This window comes from Polyergus mexicanus, unplaced genomic scaffold, assembly GCF_030449975.1.
Source record: "Polyergus mexicanus isolate NDT 795.1 unplaced genomic scaffold, iyPolMexi1.0 SCAF_13, whole genome shotgun sequence".
NCBI lineage: Eukaryota > Metazoa > Arthropoda > Insecta > Hymenoptera > Formicidae > Polyergus > Polyergus mexicanus.
Window position 1 is genome coordinate 8,493,241 of NW_027223333.1, and position 18,029 is coordinate 8,511,269.

At 36.8% G+C, this 18,029-nt stretch overlaps 1 protein-coding gene and 1 long non-coding RNA gene across 7 annotated transcripts in view; both read left to right on the forward strand.

Moving 5' to 3' along the window:
• Zir (dedicator of cytokinesis) overlaps nucleotides 1-9,492 on the forward strand; it is a 169,258-nt gene extending 159,766 nt beyond the window's left edge. For 5 of the 6 annotated variants that reach the window (XM_070306385.1, XM_070306387.1, XM_070306388.1 and 2 more), the window contains 20 exons: nucleotides 544-874; nucleotides 1,259-1,436; nucleotides 1,526-1,704; nucleotides 1,803-1,944; nucleotides 2,018-2,221; nucleotides 2,281-2,472; nucleotides 2,548-2,772; nucleotides 2,854-3,128; nucleotides 3,192-3,507; nucleotides 3,587-3,892; nucleotides 3,974-4,179; nucleotides 4,258-6,021; nucleotides 6,087-6,214; nucleotides 6,305-6,567; nucleotides 6,633-6,892; nucleotides 6,982-7,416; nucleotides 7,510-7,862; nucleotides 7,938-8,140; nucleotides 8,270-8,589; nucleotides 8,664-9,492. In XM_070306385.1, the coding sequence (XP_070162486.1) occupies nucleotides 1,296-1,436; nucleotides 1,526-1,704; nucleotides 1,803-1,944; nucleotides 2,018-2,221; nucleotides 2,281-2,472; nucleotides 2,548-2,772; nucleotides 2,854-3,128; nucleotides 3,192-3,507; nucleotides 3,587-3,892; nucleotides 3,974-4,179; nucleotides 4,258-6,021; nucleotides 6,087-6,214; nucleotides 6,305-6,567; nucleotides 6,633-6,892; nucleotides 6,982-7,416; nucleotides 7,510-7,862; nucleotides 7,938-8,140; nucleotides 8,270-8,589; nucleotides 8,664-8,718 (5,967 nt within the window). In that variant the 5' untranslated portion in view covers nucleotides 544-874; nucleotides 1,259-1,295 and the 3' untranslated portion in view covers nucleotides 8,719-9,492. The remainder of the gene's footprint in view (nucleotides 1-543; nucleotides 875-1,258; nucleotides 1,437-1,525; nucleotides 1,705-1,802; nucleotides 1,945-2,017; nucleotides 2,222-2,280; nucleotides 2,473-2,547; nucleotides 2,773-2,853; nucleotides 3,129-3,191; nucleotides 3,508-3,586; nucleotides 3,893-3,973; nucleotides 4,180-4,257; nucleotides 6,022-6,086; nucleotides 6,215-6,304; nucleotides 6,568-6,632; nucleotides 6,893-6,981; nucleotides 7,417-7,509; nucleotides 7,863-7,937; nucleotides 8,141-8,269; nucleotides 8,590-8,663) is intronic. The other variant, XM_070306390.1, reaches the window with a different exon arrangement.
• A 1,580-nt stretch (nucleotides 9,493-11,072) lies between these two features.
• The window catches only part of LOC138938920 (uncharacterized), a 97,339-nt gene continuing 90,382 nt past the window's right edge, over nucleotides 11,073-18,029 (forward strand). Inside the window, exon 1 of the long non-coding RNA XR_011447775.1 lies at nucleotides 11,073-11,337. This is a non-coding gene — a long non-coding RNA (uncharacterized lncRNA). The remainder of the gene's footprint in view (nucleotides 11,338-18,029) is intronic.

The window sequence follows — 18,029 nt, forward strand, 5'->3', positions numbered from 1 at the left end:
GTTCTTCGAACGAAAATAGTGTTAAGCAAAGCGTATCTATTGTTATGATTATTTTCAAAAGACTTGTATAGTATTAATTATCTTATCGTTTTACTTATGTTTATATATAAATTATACTTGTATAAATTTATATATAATAGCTTCCACACACACACACAATGTGCATCACTAGTGCACACTAGTGCATCCAACTGAATTTATAAATTAAAAAATTACTTAAATAATACAATTAATAATTAATTAATAATTAATTATAAAAAGCTATATAAGTTAAAAGCATAATAAAGTGAAAGTGTGCAATTTATTGTAAATATTTTCTGCACATTATATTTAAAAATTAAGAAAAAAATTATTAAGAAAATTAATTTTGAAAAATTAATATTTATAAGAAAATTTATTTCATTTTATATGCGCATATATATAAAAATACTTCAATAATAACTTATCGCTGTCCGTAGTATATACTAGAATAACGAAACATCATGCAGCTAATAAAACATTAATAAATCTATAATATTTCGCAATTTTGATACACAATTATAGATCCTATCACGGACATGCATTAACCGGCTGTTTTACCGTGGCACCGAGAAGTGAATCTGGCCATGTAGTTCCGCCAGCTCTAAAATGGATCTAGTTGACGCTACTGTACAGCTAGAAAAAGCGTCTTATAGAAAACGGCAGCGTAACCCCTTCTCGAACTTCTCTCTGCTAATTAAAAAATGTCAGACAAAAATTTACATCAGTTTATACGTCAAATACGTCAAAGTCCGAGGAAAGCAAAAGAAAATATTACAAGAATAGTGGACTCTTTCTTTTGCTGATAAATCTCGATCATTTTTAGTCCTCCCGTCTTCGATGAATCCGAATTAACGTAAATATATACTCTCGTTACGATAATTTAGTTTCTACTCTATTTTGAAGCAACTCTTACAATCCTTATGAATATTTATCATTATTTTTTAATTATTTGTTTTATTTATTTCACTTTTAAACTTGTTATTATAATATTTTGTTATACATTAAAATTAATTATTTCGAGTCAATCAACTCAAGTTAAATTAAACAACAAATTTACATAAATCAAAATAATGCAAAGAGATATTTTATGATTAAAGATATTATGCAACTTTTCGCTACAAAAAGATTTACATACTGGGGAATAAATGTGTAACATGTTAATGTACATTTAAATTTAAAAGCTCAAATTACATCTAATATCTTGTCAATAAATATATATGTACACTTCTTATTACAGAATTTCATCCTCAGAGTTTTTTACCGGGACATTTATAATGTCTTCGGTCCAGCGTGCATTTGCTCATAAATTAAGCAAACAACATGCAGCCGATGTAAGACGGCAGATTGCTACTTCTACTTCTTATTCACGTGATCTATCAAAAAGTGGGAGCAGTGTATCAGGATTTTCTTCCACGGTGTGAAAGCTTTCCTTGAAAAAATTGGAAATCTTAAGATATACTATATCTCTCATTTCAGAGAAAATTAATATTTAATTCCTTTATAGATGTCCTTATGTGAGGTATTAGAACCACTTGATTATGAGGAATTCTTAGTGCAACACCAATCAGTGCTGGATCGTGATCCCTTAAAACCAATATTAGATTTTTCACCGGGAGATGTAGAATTGAGGATCATAAAAAGGAAGATTCGAACAGAAGAGCCAGTAGTTCCACATGAATCACTGTAAGTAAAATAATATTAGTACAATCAATACAAGTGCTATTAGTACAATCAATTTAAAATCAGTGATTTATCTTTTAATTTAATTTTCTGTTTTTCAGAGATATCGTGTCACCTTATGTAAAGAGATGCATTGAAAGCTTTACTTCAGATTGGATGGTAATACATCGCAAATACAAAGGGAGAATCTCACCTATTGCTAGAGACAGATTGCTTCAGGATACACCTAGACAAGATTTCGAGGTATGCTACAAATAATATTAATTTGTTTATAAATAGAGTATTCAAGAGTGAGAAAGGAATTTATTTTAATCAGGTAGATCAAGAAGATACAAATGGCTGTGGATCACCGAACGAGGAAGATGATTTATCCAACTGTGGAGATACTCCTAGAGGATCTTGGGCAAGTCTGGATTTGCGGCATTCGCAGCATGATCCACTTCTGCCGAGTTTATTAGATCGTGTCTGCCTTGAGACGATCGATCAGATGAACGAGCAAAAGAGATTGGAGGATCGACAGGTAGATAATTGTTACATGGCAAGGATACAAATGTTATTTTGATCAAATATTTATTTTAGGAAGCTTTATTTCCACTTTATGCCCCTCCAACATCTTCTGATGACGAGTGGCAAGAAATTAGCATTGCTCCTGAACCTACAGAGCCTTTCGCTCATAAAATTCTCGTGAAATGCCTGCAATTAAAATTAGAACTGGAAGTGGAGCCAATATTTGCGAGCCTTGCATTGTATGATGCCAGAGAAAAGAAAAAGGTACAATATTTTTTTATTACTTAAGATTGCAGCTTTAAGAATGCCTGATATTAATTATAAATTATTATATTTTAGGTGTCGGAGAATTTTTATGTTGATATGAATTCCGAAGGATTGAAAAGAATGCTTGGAGGGCACATTGCTTATAGTGATGCCAGTACTTTAGCTAGAAGCTGTGTTCTGAGCATTAGTAAACCCAGTCCCGATTTGTTTCTCGTTGTACGGCTGGAGAAAGTATTGCAGGGCGATATTTCGGAATGTGCCGAGCCTTATCTACGCGAAGATAAAAATAAGGATAAAGTAATAAAATAAGATGAGAAATAAAATGATGCATCCAAATCGATAATTTTCTATTTTATCGCTTTATGTATATTTTTATAGGTCAGAGCTGCCGCTGCCGCTGCATGTGAACGTTTGGGTCGCTACAGAATGCCGCTCGCGTGGACCGCGATTCATTTGTCTGGTGTAATTGGAGGCGGTGGCGACGCGGATAGCACTGGCAGTGCTGGCTCCTTAGACAGAAAATCAGGTAGTTTGGAACAGTGGCGAAAAAAAGTGGAACCGCCAACAAGGCGAGGTTCGTTAGAAAGACGGAGTTCGGACAAAAGACGCAGTTGGTCCCCGGACGATTTTGCCAATTGTCTCGATAGCTTTAGGTTCGTATAATATTTCTATGAGCCAGATATCAGACAATATGAATAAACATGATATTCTTGCAGGCCCATCACTTTAACTGTTTCAAGCTTTTTCAAACAGGAAAGCGAACGACTCCGCGACGAAGATCTCTATAAACTTTTGGTCGAACTACGGAAACCTGGTTCTAATTTAAAACGATTAAAGTGCTTACCAGGGATATTGAAATTGGATCTTAGTCCTAGACCGGAGGAATTACCTAGGTGTCTAGATCCTGATCTCAGAAGATTAGTTCCATATCCGGATGAGAAGAATCGACCAGTTAAAGAGATACTCGAGTTTCCAAGCGAAGTTGTTTCACCAGATTTAACGTATCGTAATCTTCTATATCTTTATCCCAAGGTATGTGTCGAATAAAATTGTACGATCTAATATTTTTTGTTAATCGTACAATGTTAGAATTACGTTTTATTATTTGTAGGAAGCGAATTTCAGTTCTAGGACTGGTTCGGCCCGTAATATCGCCGTAAGAATTCAGCTCATGGGAGGTGAACAAGAAGCCGATGCGCTCACAGCTATTTTCGGCAGATCATCGTGTCCCGAAATGACGCATGAATACTTTACTTCTGTATCATATCACAATAAAAACCCGAACTTTTATGACGAAGTCAAAATGAGATTGCCCGCGGATTTAAGCGCTAAACATCATTTACTATTCACTTTTTATCATATCAGTTGCCAAAAGAAAGCAGAACAACCAAACGTTGAAACGGCAGTCGCTTACACAGTAAATTTTAATTAATAATGAAATTAATAATGTTGATGATACAATCGTTATATTAAATATATAAAAACTGATTATTTATAGTGGCTACCGCTTTTAAGAGACGGTCATCTTCAATCAGGCGAATTTAGCTTGCCTGCTATGCTGGATCCGCCGCCTGCAAATTATTCTTACATTGCGCCTGATGTTCTTTTGCCAGGCACTCGATGGGTGGACGCTCATCGAGGAGTCTTTACTGTTATATTGGAGCCCGTTTCCAGTGTTCACCCGCAAGATAAATATATCGATAGGTACAATAATGTATTGTTTTTTTGTTTTGTTTAAAGAGTGAATTGACAGATATCTAATATATAATTTTCATATTATAGATTTTTATCATTATGTGGGTTTCTGGAAACCGGTCAAGTCCCACCTCGCATCGGCGAAGCGGGCATGGAATCGGAATTGAAATCAGCCCTCCTCGAATTAGCGCGTGCCTCGCATTCCGCTTTAATGCGATCTCTTCCTCAATTGCTGGATCAATTACTGTGTCTTCTCGTGCGACCACCAACCTTACCATCTCAGCCATTGAACGTTGCCGCTACCATTTTCGAAGCTCTAGGCTTGCTTGTACGAAATATCACCAATCTACCGGACGGTCAATTGGACGCACATGGAAGACATGCGCTTTTAGCTACGTACATCGCGTACCAATGTTCTCTACCAAGTATATCTCACAGCGGAGGCGTTGCGCGAGCACAGAGCAATCCTGATCTACCTTTAGAAGATTTGGAGATGGAGATCCATTCGCGTGGATTAGATAGAACCGCGTCTATGCGACAGGAATCTCCTTCGATCAACAGTCATCCTACCAGAAGACTTTTGCACGAGGAACTCGCATTGCACTGGGTCGTGTCCACTGGTCAGGCACGTGAATTGGCGATAACTCATTCCTGGTTTTTTCTTGAATTAATAATGCGTTCGATGGTTGTTACACTGTCTGAGACAAGCACCTTGGAAGCTCCGCGAAAACTAAGATTTTCACCACAGTTTTGTGACGATGTCGCAACGCTTGCGGCCGCATTGACATCTGAGGTGATATCACGTTGCGGTAAAGAAATACGCGTGGCGTCCAACTTGATATCGAGCCTCGGCAGTTTTCTATCAGACCTATTGTCTGTAATGGACAGAGGATTTGTTCTGTCGCTTGTTCGTGCCACCTGTTGCTCATTGTCGGACGCATCGATGCATATACCCGATTCGGCGGCATTGTTTGCCCTAAAACTCGACCTCGTGAGAACGGTCTGCTCGCACGAACATTACGTGGCATTGAATCTTCCTTTCGGCACAGGCTACACTTCGGGTTCTGCTCCGGCATCGCCAAGTCCGTCAACTGGTAGCTCGGGCAGTCTGATCTCCACGCTCGTGCCCGGGGATAGAGTTAGATTCTCGGAACTTAGCCAAGAATTTAGACAGCAACATTTTTTGGTCGGCATTATTCTATCTGATTTGGCGAATACTCTGGAGATACCGAATCCGATGCTGCAGAATAAAGCTATTGGGAGCGTACGATATCTTATGAGTTGCCATGACGCTGATTCGCGATATTCCGATCCCGCAGCGAAAGCCAGAGTCGCTGCACTTTATCTGCCGTTACTAAATATTTTGATGGATGCCTTACCTCAGCTCTATCACTGGGATTCCAAGGACAAAAGTGTTTATACGGATGAATCCGGATCAATTATGCAATCGGTAGCTCTGGCCATTGCCGGTGGGGCATCAGCGGACACCGCGGGAAATCAATGCCGCGTGTCTTTAAGCTCAGAGGCTACTCGACATCTATTAATGTGTGCCTTATGGGTACTCAAAGGATTGGAGCGAACTGCATTAGCGCAATGGTGTTCCGAACTCAGTGCAAGACGTATCTTGAGTTTATTGCAAGTACTGAATATTGCTACCGCCGCTTTCGAATATAAAGGCAAAAAAGCTCTAAAAAGATTGCCACCTCAAGCTGCGGCCACTAGTGATATCAGATCGCGATTAGAAGACGTGATCCTTGGTCAGGGAAGTGCCAGAAGTGAAATGATGCTGCGAAGAAAGGAAAGAGTAACCGGCGACAAGTTGAGATGGCGCAAAGATCAAATGCCTTACAGGTAAGTAATATGTCATTTAAACCGTAGTTGAAATTATAAAATTGCACAAATGTTGATTCTTCAAGATCTTGCGAACAGCCGGAAGGTAGAGCTGTGGAACAAGATGCTCACATAGAAGGAGCCTTAGCGGCTGAAGCTTCTCTTGTCGTATTAGACACTTTAGAATCTGTAGTTCAAGCTGACGGTGGTGGAGGTATACAATAATTTTTTATGTTATCTATATATATTTAAATATATGATAAGTTTTTTAGAGATGAATTGTGATATGTTTGAAATTATTTAGGGGCGGTTGTTGGAGCGGTGTTAAAAGTGCTGCTAAGAGCGTTGGCTAGAAACCAAAGTACATCAGTTCTTCAGCACATGTTCAATACACAGCGAGCTCTAGTCTTCAAGTATCATAGCGCATTATTCGACGAGGAAAGTGAACGCTGCGGGGACTTGTGCTTAACATTGCTCACTCGATGTAGCTCGCCACTAAGCGCTGTCAGAAGTCACGCAGCTGCGAGTCTATACTTGCTGATGCGACAAAATTTTGAAATTGGAAATGTAAGCTGTGATCTTGGTATTGGTAATCTATAAAAGCATTATTTTAAGCCTTATATTTTTTGTAGAATTTTGCACGCGTTAAGATGCAAGTTACAACGTCCTTATCCGCTCTCGTTGGAAGAGGAAGAGCTCCTAGCGAAGGGGCACTACGTAGAGCGTTGAAAACAGTGCTGGTATATGCTGAAAGGGACACAGAACTTGCAGATACGAGTTTCCCCGAACAAGTCAAGGATCTACTATTTAATCTTCATATGATTCTTTCCGATACTGTTAAGATGAAAGAATTTCAAGAGGATCCTGAAATGTTGTTGGATTTAATGTATAGGTAAGATTTCGATAATAATAATCTGACTTTTGCTTAAAAATATTAATTAATTAAGGCATATATATTTTGTAAATTTATATTTTGTGTAGAATCGCCAAGGGTTATCAAGGATCACCCGATCTTCGATTAACTTGGCTCGCAAACATGGCTCAACAGCACATGGAAAGAAAGAATCATACAGAAGCAGCGATGTGCTTGGTACACAGTGCTGCACTGGTAGCGGAATATCTTCATCTATTGGAACCTGGCGGCGGCGGCCGGCCTGTAGGAGCCGTCGCTTTGAACGCCGTGACACCAAACGCTTTAGAGGAAAGCGCCGTTGGCGATGACGTGTTGGCCAGAAGGGAAGAAGGACTTTGTTTAGGTCCTGATTTTTCAGAAAGTGGATTGGCAGGATTATTGGAACATGCAGCTAGTTCTTTTCACGCAGCTGGAATGTACGAAGCTATACCTGATGTCTACAGAGTGTTGCTGCCTATAGCCGAAGCTGCACATGACTACAAGAAGTTAGCTAACATTCATGGGTAAGGAGATTCAAATGATTCTGTAATTTATGAAAGATGTCCTCTCTCTCTCTCTCTCAGCTTTACATAAAATATTTTTTTGAACTTGTATAGCAAACTTCACGAAGCATATACGCGCGTGGAACAGTTGGCTGGGAAACGCGTCTTCGGCACATATTTCAGAGTTGGTTTTTACGGTGCCAGATTCGGCGATCTTGCGGGCGAAGAGTTTGTTTACAAAGAACCGACCTTGACGAAACTTCCGGAAATATTTTCACGACTCGAGAACTTTTATGCCGAGAGATTCGGCGCGGAGAATATAGTTATAATAAAGGATTCGAATCCTGTGGATCCTAGCAAATTGGAACCAGACAAAGCTTATGTGCAGATCACTTACGTGGAGCCATACTTCGAAGCACATGAATTCAGACATAGACCTACAGTTTTTCATCGAAATTTTAATATAAGTAAGCGACAATTTAAATAAACTGTTTCATTATTGCAAGTAATTTTTTATTCATTTTTTATGATGTTATTTTTAGAACGATTTGTTTATGCAACACCTTTCACTCCTGGCGGCAAGGCGCACGGTGAACTGCGCGAACAGTGCAAACGAAAAACGATATTAACAGTGGCAACACATTTCCCGTATCTGAAAACTAGAATTCGAGTCGTAGCTCGGAAGCAAATAGTTCTGAGTCCTATTGAAGTGGCAATTGAAGATATACAGAAAAAAACTGCTGAAGTATCTATCATTTGTTCATATTATTTTATAATATATCTTGATTTTATTATATGTGATATAATGCATGCGCTTGTATGTATTCTTAGGTGGCTGCTGTAATATAATGCATGTGCTTGTATATATTCTTAGGTGGCTGCTGCGACCATTCAGGAACCACCCGATGCAAAGATGTTACAGATGGTTCTTCAAGGTTGCATCGGTACAACTGTCAATCAAGGACCTGCCGAAGTAGCGATCGTATTTCTGTCTGGTTTGCGCGAACAGAATGCACAGCCGACTAGATTGCAGCACAAACTTCGTCTGTGCTTTAAAGATTTCCAGAAAAAGTGTCTTGATGCTTTACGACGCAATAAGAATTTAATTGGTCCTGATCAGCGAGATTACCAGCGAGAACTCGAAAGAAATTACCAAAGATTAACTGAACGATTGGCACCTCTCATCGCTTGGAGGTAAGAGATTTTTATTAGAGAAAATAACTTTTTTTTTAATTTTCCAGATTAAATCTTTTATATTGTTATTGTAGCGGACCTTCTTTAATTAATCAGCAAGCTATACCGGCAACCTCGCCACGTTGGTAATAAAACACTGCCATAAATTACCAAAGATAATTGTATTCAATTATTAATCATATGAGATTGTCATTTATATACAGCTGACTCTTCTTATCGTATTGTGAGAAATATTCGTTGAATCCTTGCTTTATAACAAAGTTGAAACTATTCCATATTATTTCTAAAATAAACATAACATAGCTGAAAGATTGTATATATCTTATATGATTTATATATTAGATATGTTCAACTGAAACATAGACTAAGGTCGTTGTTCCATGAAAATCTCAATTTATGTTTTATTTGAACATACTTCTAATACATATATTATATTTTTTAATATTTAATAAATTAATATTTTTTTGTTCTGAAAAAAGATGTAAGAAGATAAAAAATATTAAAGAATATTAAAAAGTTGTCTGAGAGATTTGCAAATATTTTAATATTAAAGATTTAACAATTAAATGTTCATAAAGTAAGAATTTAGCATAATTTATATAAAGCAAGGATTTAGAATAATTTATATAATATTCATATACTAATATCATAATATATAATAAAATTTTATATATTCTTATGAGCACTTAAATATTATAATATGCTGTGACCATCACATTAAAAATTATCTTCATATTTCTTTAAATCGAGCGCCAAATATTTTTTAAGAGAACAAAAATAGCTTTCAAATATAAATCTGAATTAAAACTATTTCCCTTTCCTTCAACAAAAATTTTTGGATTTTATATTGATTGACGCACTCGGTTCATAAAATGTTAATTTATAAAATAGATAGTTTGTGTAATATATAATATATCAAACGATTGATGTTTTTCTATAATTTTTAGATTTAAGATTAAAATCATTATATGTTTATAGCACTTTAAGCTTTGTATAAGATTGCACTTTTGTATTTCTTGAAATATATTTATATTAGTAATATATGCAAACTTTGTACGCAATCAACTTATGTTTTGTGAAGAATAAGAAAAAAAAATAGAAAAAGCAAGTAGATATCTTTATATAATTCAGGCTTTTCATCAGTCTATTATATTCCTATAAACACATTCTCTCTTTCTGTTTTATTGGCATCTACATAAATTTTATTGTCCCGTATAAATATAAAAGTTATTTTATGTCATGGAAATTTGAATCTGATATTAAAAAATCTGAACTAATGTTAGATATTATCAGCTTCGAAACGCCATACCGTTCGAAAGAATTTAGATTCGTATGCATCGAGCGGAAATAATAATGATACAGATATAAACGTAGATACGCGATACGTTGACTCGACAAGAAGAAAGAAGATGGAATAAAATGTCGTAACGGAGGCGAGAGGGTTCCATATTGGAGGTCTCAGATAAAAGGTTTACCTTTGAACTCGGGATGAGACTTCTCGAAGGATTTTCTCGAGGAAAACTTTGATCGCGTTAAGAGATTTCCTTCAGGGTACCAGCGAGACCGCGTTGCGGAAAATTCTTCGGAAGTATTCTCTCGCGATGTGGAATAGAGCGGAGGAGGAGGAGGAGGAGGAGGAGGAGCAGGAGAGAGAAAGGGTGAAGGAGGTCGATGGCGTAAGGCAGGAAAAAAAGTATTATTCGAAATTCCGTCTCTCGTTTTCCCGCGTCGTTCGCGTGGGTTCACGTGTGCGATGACTGGAAATTTCTTTCGTCCCTGTTTATTTTGTCTACGGTCCATTTAACTTTCAAACGCACCAACTATTCTCCCCCTCTATGCCTCTTCGATTCCCGGTCCATTTCGCGCTCACACTTCTGTTGCGTGTCTTCTCATTTCTTTGCTTATTCGATAATCTATTTTTTCCGCGTTAAGAGTCGCTGCATTTTTTCATATCAATCATCATTATACTTCCCTTTGATCTTTTCCTCTTTATATCATATACGTCATATGCAGCAGATTTGTTTCTAAATTGTTTTTTTACGTTTATGCAAAAAAGTATTATTTCATATACGAAAAGAGTTACGCACACACAAGAAAAAGTTAAGAAAGATTTTAAGGCGTATGTTTATATTTCTGATATAAAAGCTAATCGTAGAAATCGCAACTTATATACATATATATTTACTATATTTATATCTTTTATTTAATCTGTTCTCTAGTTATAATCTATTTTATGACATCCGAAAAAGATTATATATTAGAAAAGATTAACATATTTTTTATTTCATTATATTTAAAAGTTTTATTATATATATATATATATATATATATATATATATATATATATATATATCTTTTATATGGTTATAATTGCAAGGTTATTTTTTCTTTATTTTATATTCTCGCGCTTTGAATATTCTCAAAGTATTCAAATCAACCAATAGCGTGCGCGCATACATTACGCCATATTAGTTTCGCGCCAGTCGAGTCGGATAGACGTGGTGTGAAGCCGTTCCGTATTTTTCGTATTTTTTATCCGGCAAAAGTACATCGCGTGTGCAAAAATGTGTCGGGAGTGCTGCGGAAGCTGCCGGGCGATCGTTGTAGCAGATTAATCGTTATGCGCGAACGAAATTCGCTGCGTTTTTCCGACATTCGTATTCAAGCGAGTGAGAGCTCTCGATTGAAGTTGTGTGCGGTACAGTCTCGACGAGAAGTTTCGCCGAGCGACACCTGCGGTACCGTCCGGTGAGTAAACTTATTATGGCTGCACCATGATTAATCATCTATTTATTTCCAATAATCCGGTTATTATTCTCGCAACATAATGTGATCGCGCTTTCTTCAATGTTTGATGATGATTAATGAATCTGAAATTATACAATATATAGAAGATAAAACATACGCATACGAGGCTGTCTTTATAATTTATAATTTAATTTGCAGGAAAATTTATAGCTTATTTGAAATTATGAGAGCCGAGTGTTGTAGAGAGATTGCAATATCCTTAAATTTTCACATATTTATCTCGCAAAATTGTATTAAATTTCTTTAATATATTTTTAATATTCATTTACGAGAAAATATTAATTTTGTATTTTTCCTACAATATTCAAGACAAAATCGGGATGATTAATAACAGGATGATCATTAACGAGTGATAATACTTTTATAAAACTATGTAGATAGATTAAAATATATAAGCGGCTTATTTTTGAAAAGTTGTGTCAGCTCAACGTCGCAAATTTTGCAAAAATTGATTCATATATTTGCATATTATTGGAGTTTTCATTATGTTCAAGCATCGGTCTTATACTACTTTCAAAATGAACGATTTGCATAATCCTAGAATGATATTATACAGATATGGCAATATAATATATTATCGTCTCTTGAGACGCGTACTTTATATTCCTATATTATCTTTCGTCCTACACTATAATTAATAGCGTAAAGAAGAACTCGATTAGAGAACGGCGCCATAATTAACTTAGCTATTTCACTTAGCTGGTCGCATTGAAATCTCGTTTGCCGGCGTAATTCTGGCGCTCGCAATATTCTATAGTTCCTGGTGTGGCTTTACATCTCTCATCGCCCCCGGCTTTAAATTCTTGTTCCGGTTTGTTCCGAACGTTATCGAGTCGTCGGTAGATCCCCAATCCGTTGTCTCGCAAAATGATCCTACCTTCGTGATAAATTATTTAGCATTTCGCGCATTGCCTCTAGGGATACAGGGCGGATAGGGTTACACATCGCGATCGATACCGATTCCATTTGATTACGCACTGCAAAGTACATGAAATTAGCAAACTTCCCGGTAGAATACCGGTATGCTCGATTCTCTCTCTCTCTCCCTCCCTCTCTCTTTCTATCTTTCACTCTTCCTCTCTTTCTCCCTCTCCCTGTCTCATTCTTCTTTTCTCACATGCCTTTCTCCTCTCCTCTCTTCCTCTCTCTTTCTCGATGAATGCGTTAATTACTTTTCCAACAACGCAACCAGCAAAGTAATTTTCTCCGTGTTGTCTTCCACGACGACAGAGAATTTCTCAGACGACGTACGCCCGTTCGCTCAACTCATATGCTTACAAGGAGCTCGCTATTTTCTTTGTGACTACGATAGCTCGCACTGGTTCGTAAATCGCGCGAGGGAAAACCGCGAAAAGCTTTTTCGCAGCAACTTCGGCAAATTTCATCCTTTTCCGTCGTAATCGTATGCAATGCGCGCGCAACATGTTCGCTGACAAAGTGTAAGTACGTATTCCAAGCTTATATATTAAATGTGCAACCAGAACTGCAGTTTCGTGTCAACGTTATGGATTCTCAAAAGTAGCGACGATATTTCGTAATCTTAACACCTCGTGCTTTCATTGACGTAACAATTTTAACGTAATGAGTTAGAATTTTCAAAGAAGTTTATGGAAACGCAAATATATATATATATAGTTTTCTTATATTCTGTAATAAATTTTTTACAGCCAAAAATTATTTTTATTATAATATTTATATTTTGCATTGAAAAATATTAATTTTTATTACAATATCATTATTTTATTATAACTACTAAACAGCATAAAAAAGACTAAAGGACATCTTAAAAATGTCTAAGGAACGATAAGAGAGTCTTTAAGTCGTTTTTAGATGTCTTTTAGAGATATGCTGTCTGGGAACATTATAATATTGTTATTATTTTAATTAGAGAATTTTATATTGAGGTTTTGATTACAATATTATTTTATATAAAATATTAGAAATTTTCTTGTATAGGATTTACAATATTTATTTTACGAAATTTATTTTTATGATATTTCTAATTAAAACGGCATAAAAATGGCACGTGTCCGTATCACAATAATATCATCTTTAACAAATATGCGCGGTAAATAATAAAAAGGTCTCTCTTTATTTCATGTCTTTCCGATGATTTTTCGTCAAACTACAACGTTTTAAAAATTTCGCGACGTATTAATTGTAAGAAATGCGTAGCGCTTGGTAAACAGTAGGGAATGCGCGCGGCACGTGAGTAAGTAAGGATAGGTCAAGATAGCCGCAATCAGCTGATCGCCTGCCACAGTGGTGACGCATCGGCTCAGTATCGCTGCGTCGCGCCGCGAATATGATTGCGCATCGATACAATCACCGATATCTCCGTTTAGAAATATCGTAGCGACTTTAAATAAAGCGTACTAGAAAGCTAAAACTTTTCCGCGCATCTTGTAAAATATATTATTGTTTTTTCCAGAGAATAATTCGTCGAGGAACGTTTGACTAATTGTGAATTAATTATGTTAAAGTTTCTTATAATTATATATATCGTTATATATCTGTACGTTATACCTTCTAAACGTAATTTATAACATGTTAATTCTGTTATTAATAAATATTAGGAATATAACACATGAACTAATTCGATATTGTGACTTATTTGAAAAATAATTGCGAGATATTAGCTGTGATGAATAATTTTTGAGTTATCGTTGCGTGAGTTAAAAGTTTGTTTATTTCTTTTTCGTTACGTACGTCAGTAAAAAAATTCCAAGATGTGACAAATGTTTTCAAATATATCAGAAGCTTGTTTTAAAAAATTTTGTTAACAAAGTGTTTCCGTTCTCGCACACAACATCTAAACCGCGTGTAGTACCTGCGTGATCGAAGAGAGCAACGAAAGAAAAAGAAAATCGCGAAAGATTAGGCGCGGAATCACGGTAAAGTGACAATGCTCTCTCTTCGCGAGAACGTACCGACACGGAGAACAATAATAAATAGCAAACGCCGCGAACACAAATCATGTTTTTAGCGAGGATCGGATACGAGGACCATAGATTTTATGTCCGGACGAGAATTTTTTGGTAAACGCATCTCACACGAACTGTAATGACATCGGTTTTACGAAGATATTTGAATGTGCATGAAAGAAAAGCTAACGTAAAAAATGTGCATTAGCATTTATCATGACGAGAGTTTCGATCGATCTATTTAGCGACGATTGTGACAATTTTTCTCTTTTGTTTATATTGAATTTTAAGTCGATGAAATTATAATACAAACAACATGAATCATCGATTGATAATGTCAAAGGAATTTGAATAATCATCTTTGAAATTTCTCTGCGCGATCCTTGCCAAGGATAATGAATGCGATTTTTTAAACGACGCAGAAGAGAATGCTAGAGCCGATAATTGATTTTCGATGGACTATTATTCTTGGTATTTCAGGAGTGCGGTCGCTTGAGCGATACCTAAATGGTTTCCGATGGAGCGCTTGTTACTTCATTTGCAACGCATGAGTACCATTCACAATTTTCGCAACTGTGAAATAAAGAAGGTACCGTGAAAAATGAAGCGATTATCACGTGTTCATCTAATTGAGCCGGAAAAAAGATTCACACTCGTGTAATGGATATAGATGGATATATAAATTATGTTTGCGTCAATTATAATTTTTTGCTAGATAATTTATTCTCTCTCTCTCTCTCTCTCAAAGGAGTCCAACTAAAATAATTTTTCAATTATAATCTGCTTGAGTATTGCATAAATATTGACTTGGAACTATTGCAATTAGACGGCAAGACTATACCTCTTGTCATCGTGTAATCATTGCTTCTGTGTTTAAATATTTGCCGTCGAGCGTTTCTCTCCTATGCTTTACACGTATTCATGGCTGCTACGTGTAAGGAGTACATGCATTGTGATGGTACACAGTACAGTTAGCAGCGGTTCTACATTTTCAATCATCTATTTAGCTCGTATGAAGTAGACTGCTTTAATTATACGTTCGTGTTTTTACTTTTTTTTTTGCGAGTTAATTTTTTCTTGCGACTTTGCCAGCAGCAATCAGCATAGTCAATTGAATAGTAGACGGAATCGTCTTTTTAATCACTGCAGCGTTCCTGTTAATTCCAATTTCGTAATGACGAAGTCAGTTCTCATATGTGTATCAGCTGTAATTATTTTATCAACGACTGACTCGGCAAGCTGAAAATTAGTTTGATTAGATAACGAAATGTCGCACCGCGATTTCCTAATGACGAAATTGAGAAATTATACGGGAAGGATAGGTAATTCGGTTTAGAAGCATCCATTGTATGGGGCGCTTCGTTAACCCTGGCGACGCATCGACTTCTCGAGAATTAGGGTAGTTACGTTCGGTTGCATCTTCGAGGCTGCTTTTGCACCTATGTATGTGCAGCCACCTATCCACCATAGAAGTCCCCTTCTACGTTCTATACTGCATCTGCACTTCAAGTAGACGTCGAATCGTTCCACCACATCGGAGGTACACCCGCTGCTTTTGAGAATTTAATCATACAGTTCGAGTAATGCGCGCACGTCATCTCGAGTAACGTCTTGAAATCCTCAATTCCCGCTCAGGAAATTGCGGACGAAAGCGAATAACGGAATTTCAATATAAAAATTCCTGTGGATTAAGAGAAAAATCTGGCATTGTAAATATTAGATTGCGCGAGTATTCAAATGTTTCGATTTGCCATAGGGCTAAGAGGGAAATATTGACTTTTGTTGTTCGTAAAATCGTTTTACTTGATTTATATGTCTAAACTTACGCGTCTAGACATATATATCGACATGACATTGTAGCTTTAGGAGATTCCTCAGGAGTTGTCGCTAATAAATTTGAACCGCGACTCGTGATAGCTAATATTTATCAGCGGATTTCCTTTTCGCTCGACAAAATTCTCTTTCCCGAGGAATCAGCCGCGCGGTGTCGGCTGGCAACTCAGCTGTGAATAAATGAAGGTGACCTTAAAGGTCGCACTTTCGCGAGATGTTTGCACATATTTTTTCGCAAGCGAGAACGAATGCGTTTAGCCTCGTTTTCTTCGTTAATCCTTCGCGCGAGGGTCTTGCCTCTCTTCCTTTGCGTGTGTTTGCCTAGTCTTATTAATTTACAAGGGCGTCGTCGGAAGTTGCGAGTGAGGTGAAGATGCTGGCGAGAAACGGGGCGAGGATGCTGAATAAATATCTACAGAGACGAAAACGAAATTCGGGATATCCAGGCAACGGCCAAAGTACCGAGCAGAACTAAGCAGAAGCACGGTGTAAGATTGTGTTTAATTTATTTCGACTGCCAAGGACTCGAGCATTAAACTTCCACCATTCTCTCCTTCCATCTACCTTATTTGCCTTGCATTCGTTACGGGATGGCGGGACTACGGAAGGTCCGTGAAGCCACGCCATCTACTATCGCTCGAATTTCTTTTTTCTTTCCATATCATTCTCGGTGAACAAAATGCTAAATGTCATAGTTAATCTGATCCTATTAGAGAATTCAGCGCCAGGTTATTAATTCTGGAACGTCGTGATTTGTCGTCACCCGTCAAAATGAGCCCTGCGCTGAAAGTATTTACTTAGTTTCAATCGACGAAGCTGCTTAATGCCAATTCGCGGAAATTACACAGAGGATCGTTTAACAGCGTCGGAAAGGGATCGATGTTAAACAGAAATCTAATGCGCTAATGCGATCGGAGACGATTCGGGTCTCGCAATTTCTCAGATGCTAAATAGTAGTCCCATAGATTCTCTCTGTTCGTCGTCTCACTTTCCTTTGCGATGGAATATTTGCATACTATTGATTGCTTCAATATTCAGGAAATCAGTAGACTGAATGATATCAGGTTAGACTGGTTGTTTCATTTGGAATTAGGTATTCCGCTCATGCTGCTCGAGTCAGGTTGCTACGGACGACATTTGATTTCTTTCGAAAAATTCACACGGCTACAGATTGACGGCCGCGATTTTTCAATGTTCGACTACGAGAATATATGTTTTACCGCACGTGCAAACAGGATCGGATTAAGGTACGAGTCGACCGAAAAATCACGAAGGAGAACAATCGATAAGAAATTTCACAATAGAAATTGAACCATTTTGCTAGTCAATCAAAATGCTCTGCCCATTTAATTTCGCACACAAAGATATATCTCTTTATTATCTTATTTATAGTATACATACAAGTTTTTAGATGATTTTGATTTAATTGTATCAAAAATTTTATAAAATATTAAAGAAATTAAAGAGACATTTCAAATTTTATGTTTATTGCTTCTGATAATATAACAGGCAAAATAAAATAATGCAATGTAGAAAAGTAAAAATATTTCATGCGCTCCTACATGTAAGATTAGATGACCGTAAGATTAACGTGAAATAGCCGCGAACGAATCGTGACGCGAAATCAAGCCGAAAAATCCCTTTCCCAGGCTAAAACGTGACGGGACTGGAATTTATTGATATCACGAGTTTGCTCAATTTTTTGTCGATTAAGACATGAAACTAAAACATCAATTTTTTTTCTCTCTTAGTTTCCAACATTCGTATAGAGATACACGAGAGCTTGAGTCACAAGCTGCGAAAATATTCACGAAACTTTGCAATTAACTGCATTTTTAATAAGATTTTCATTTTTATTACCCAAAGTGCAAGTCG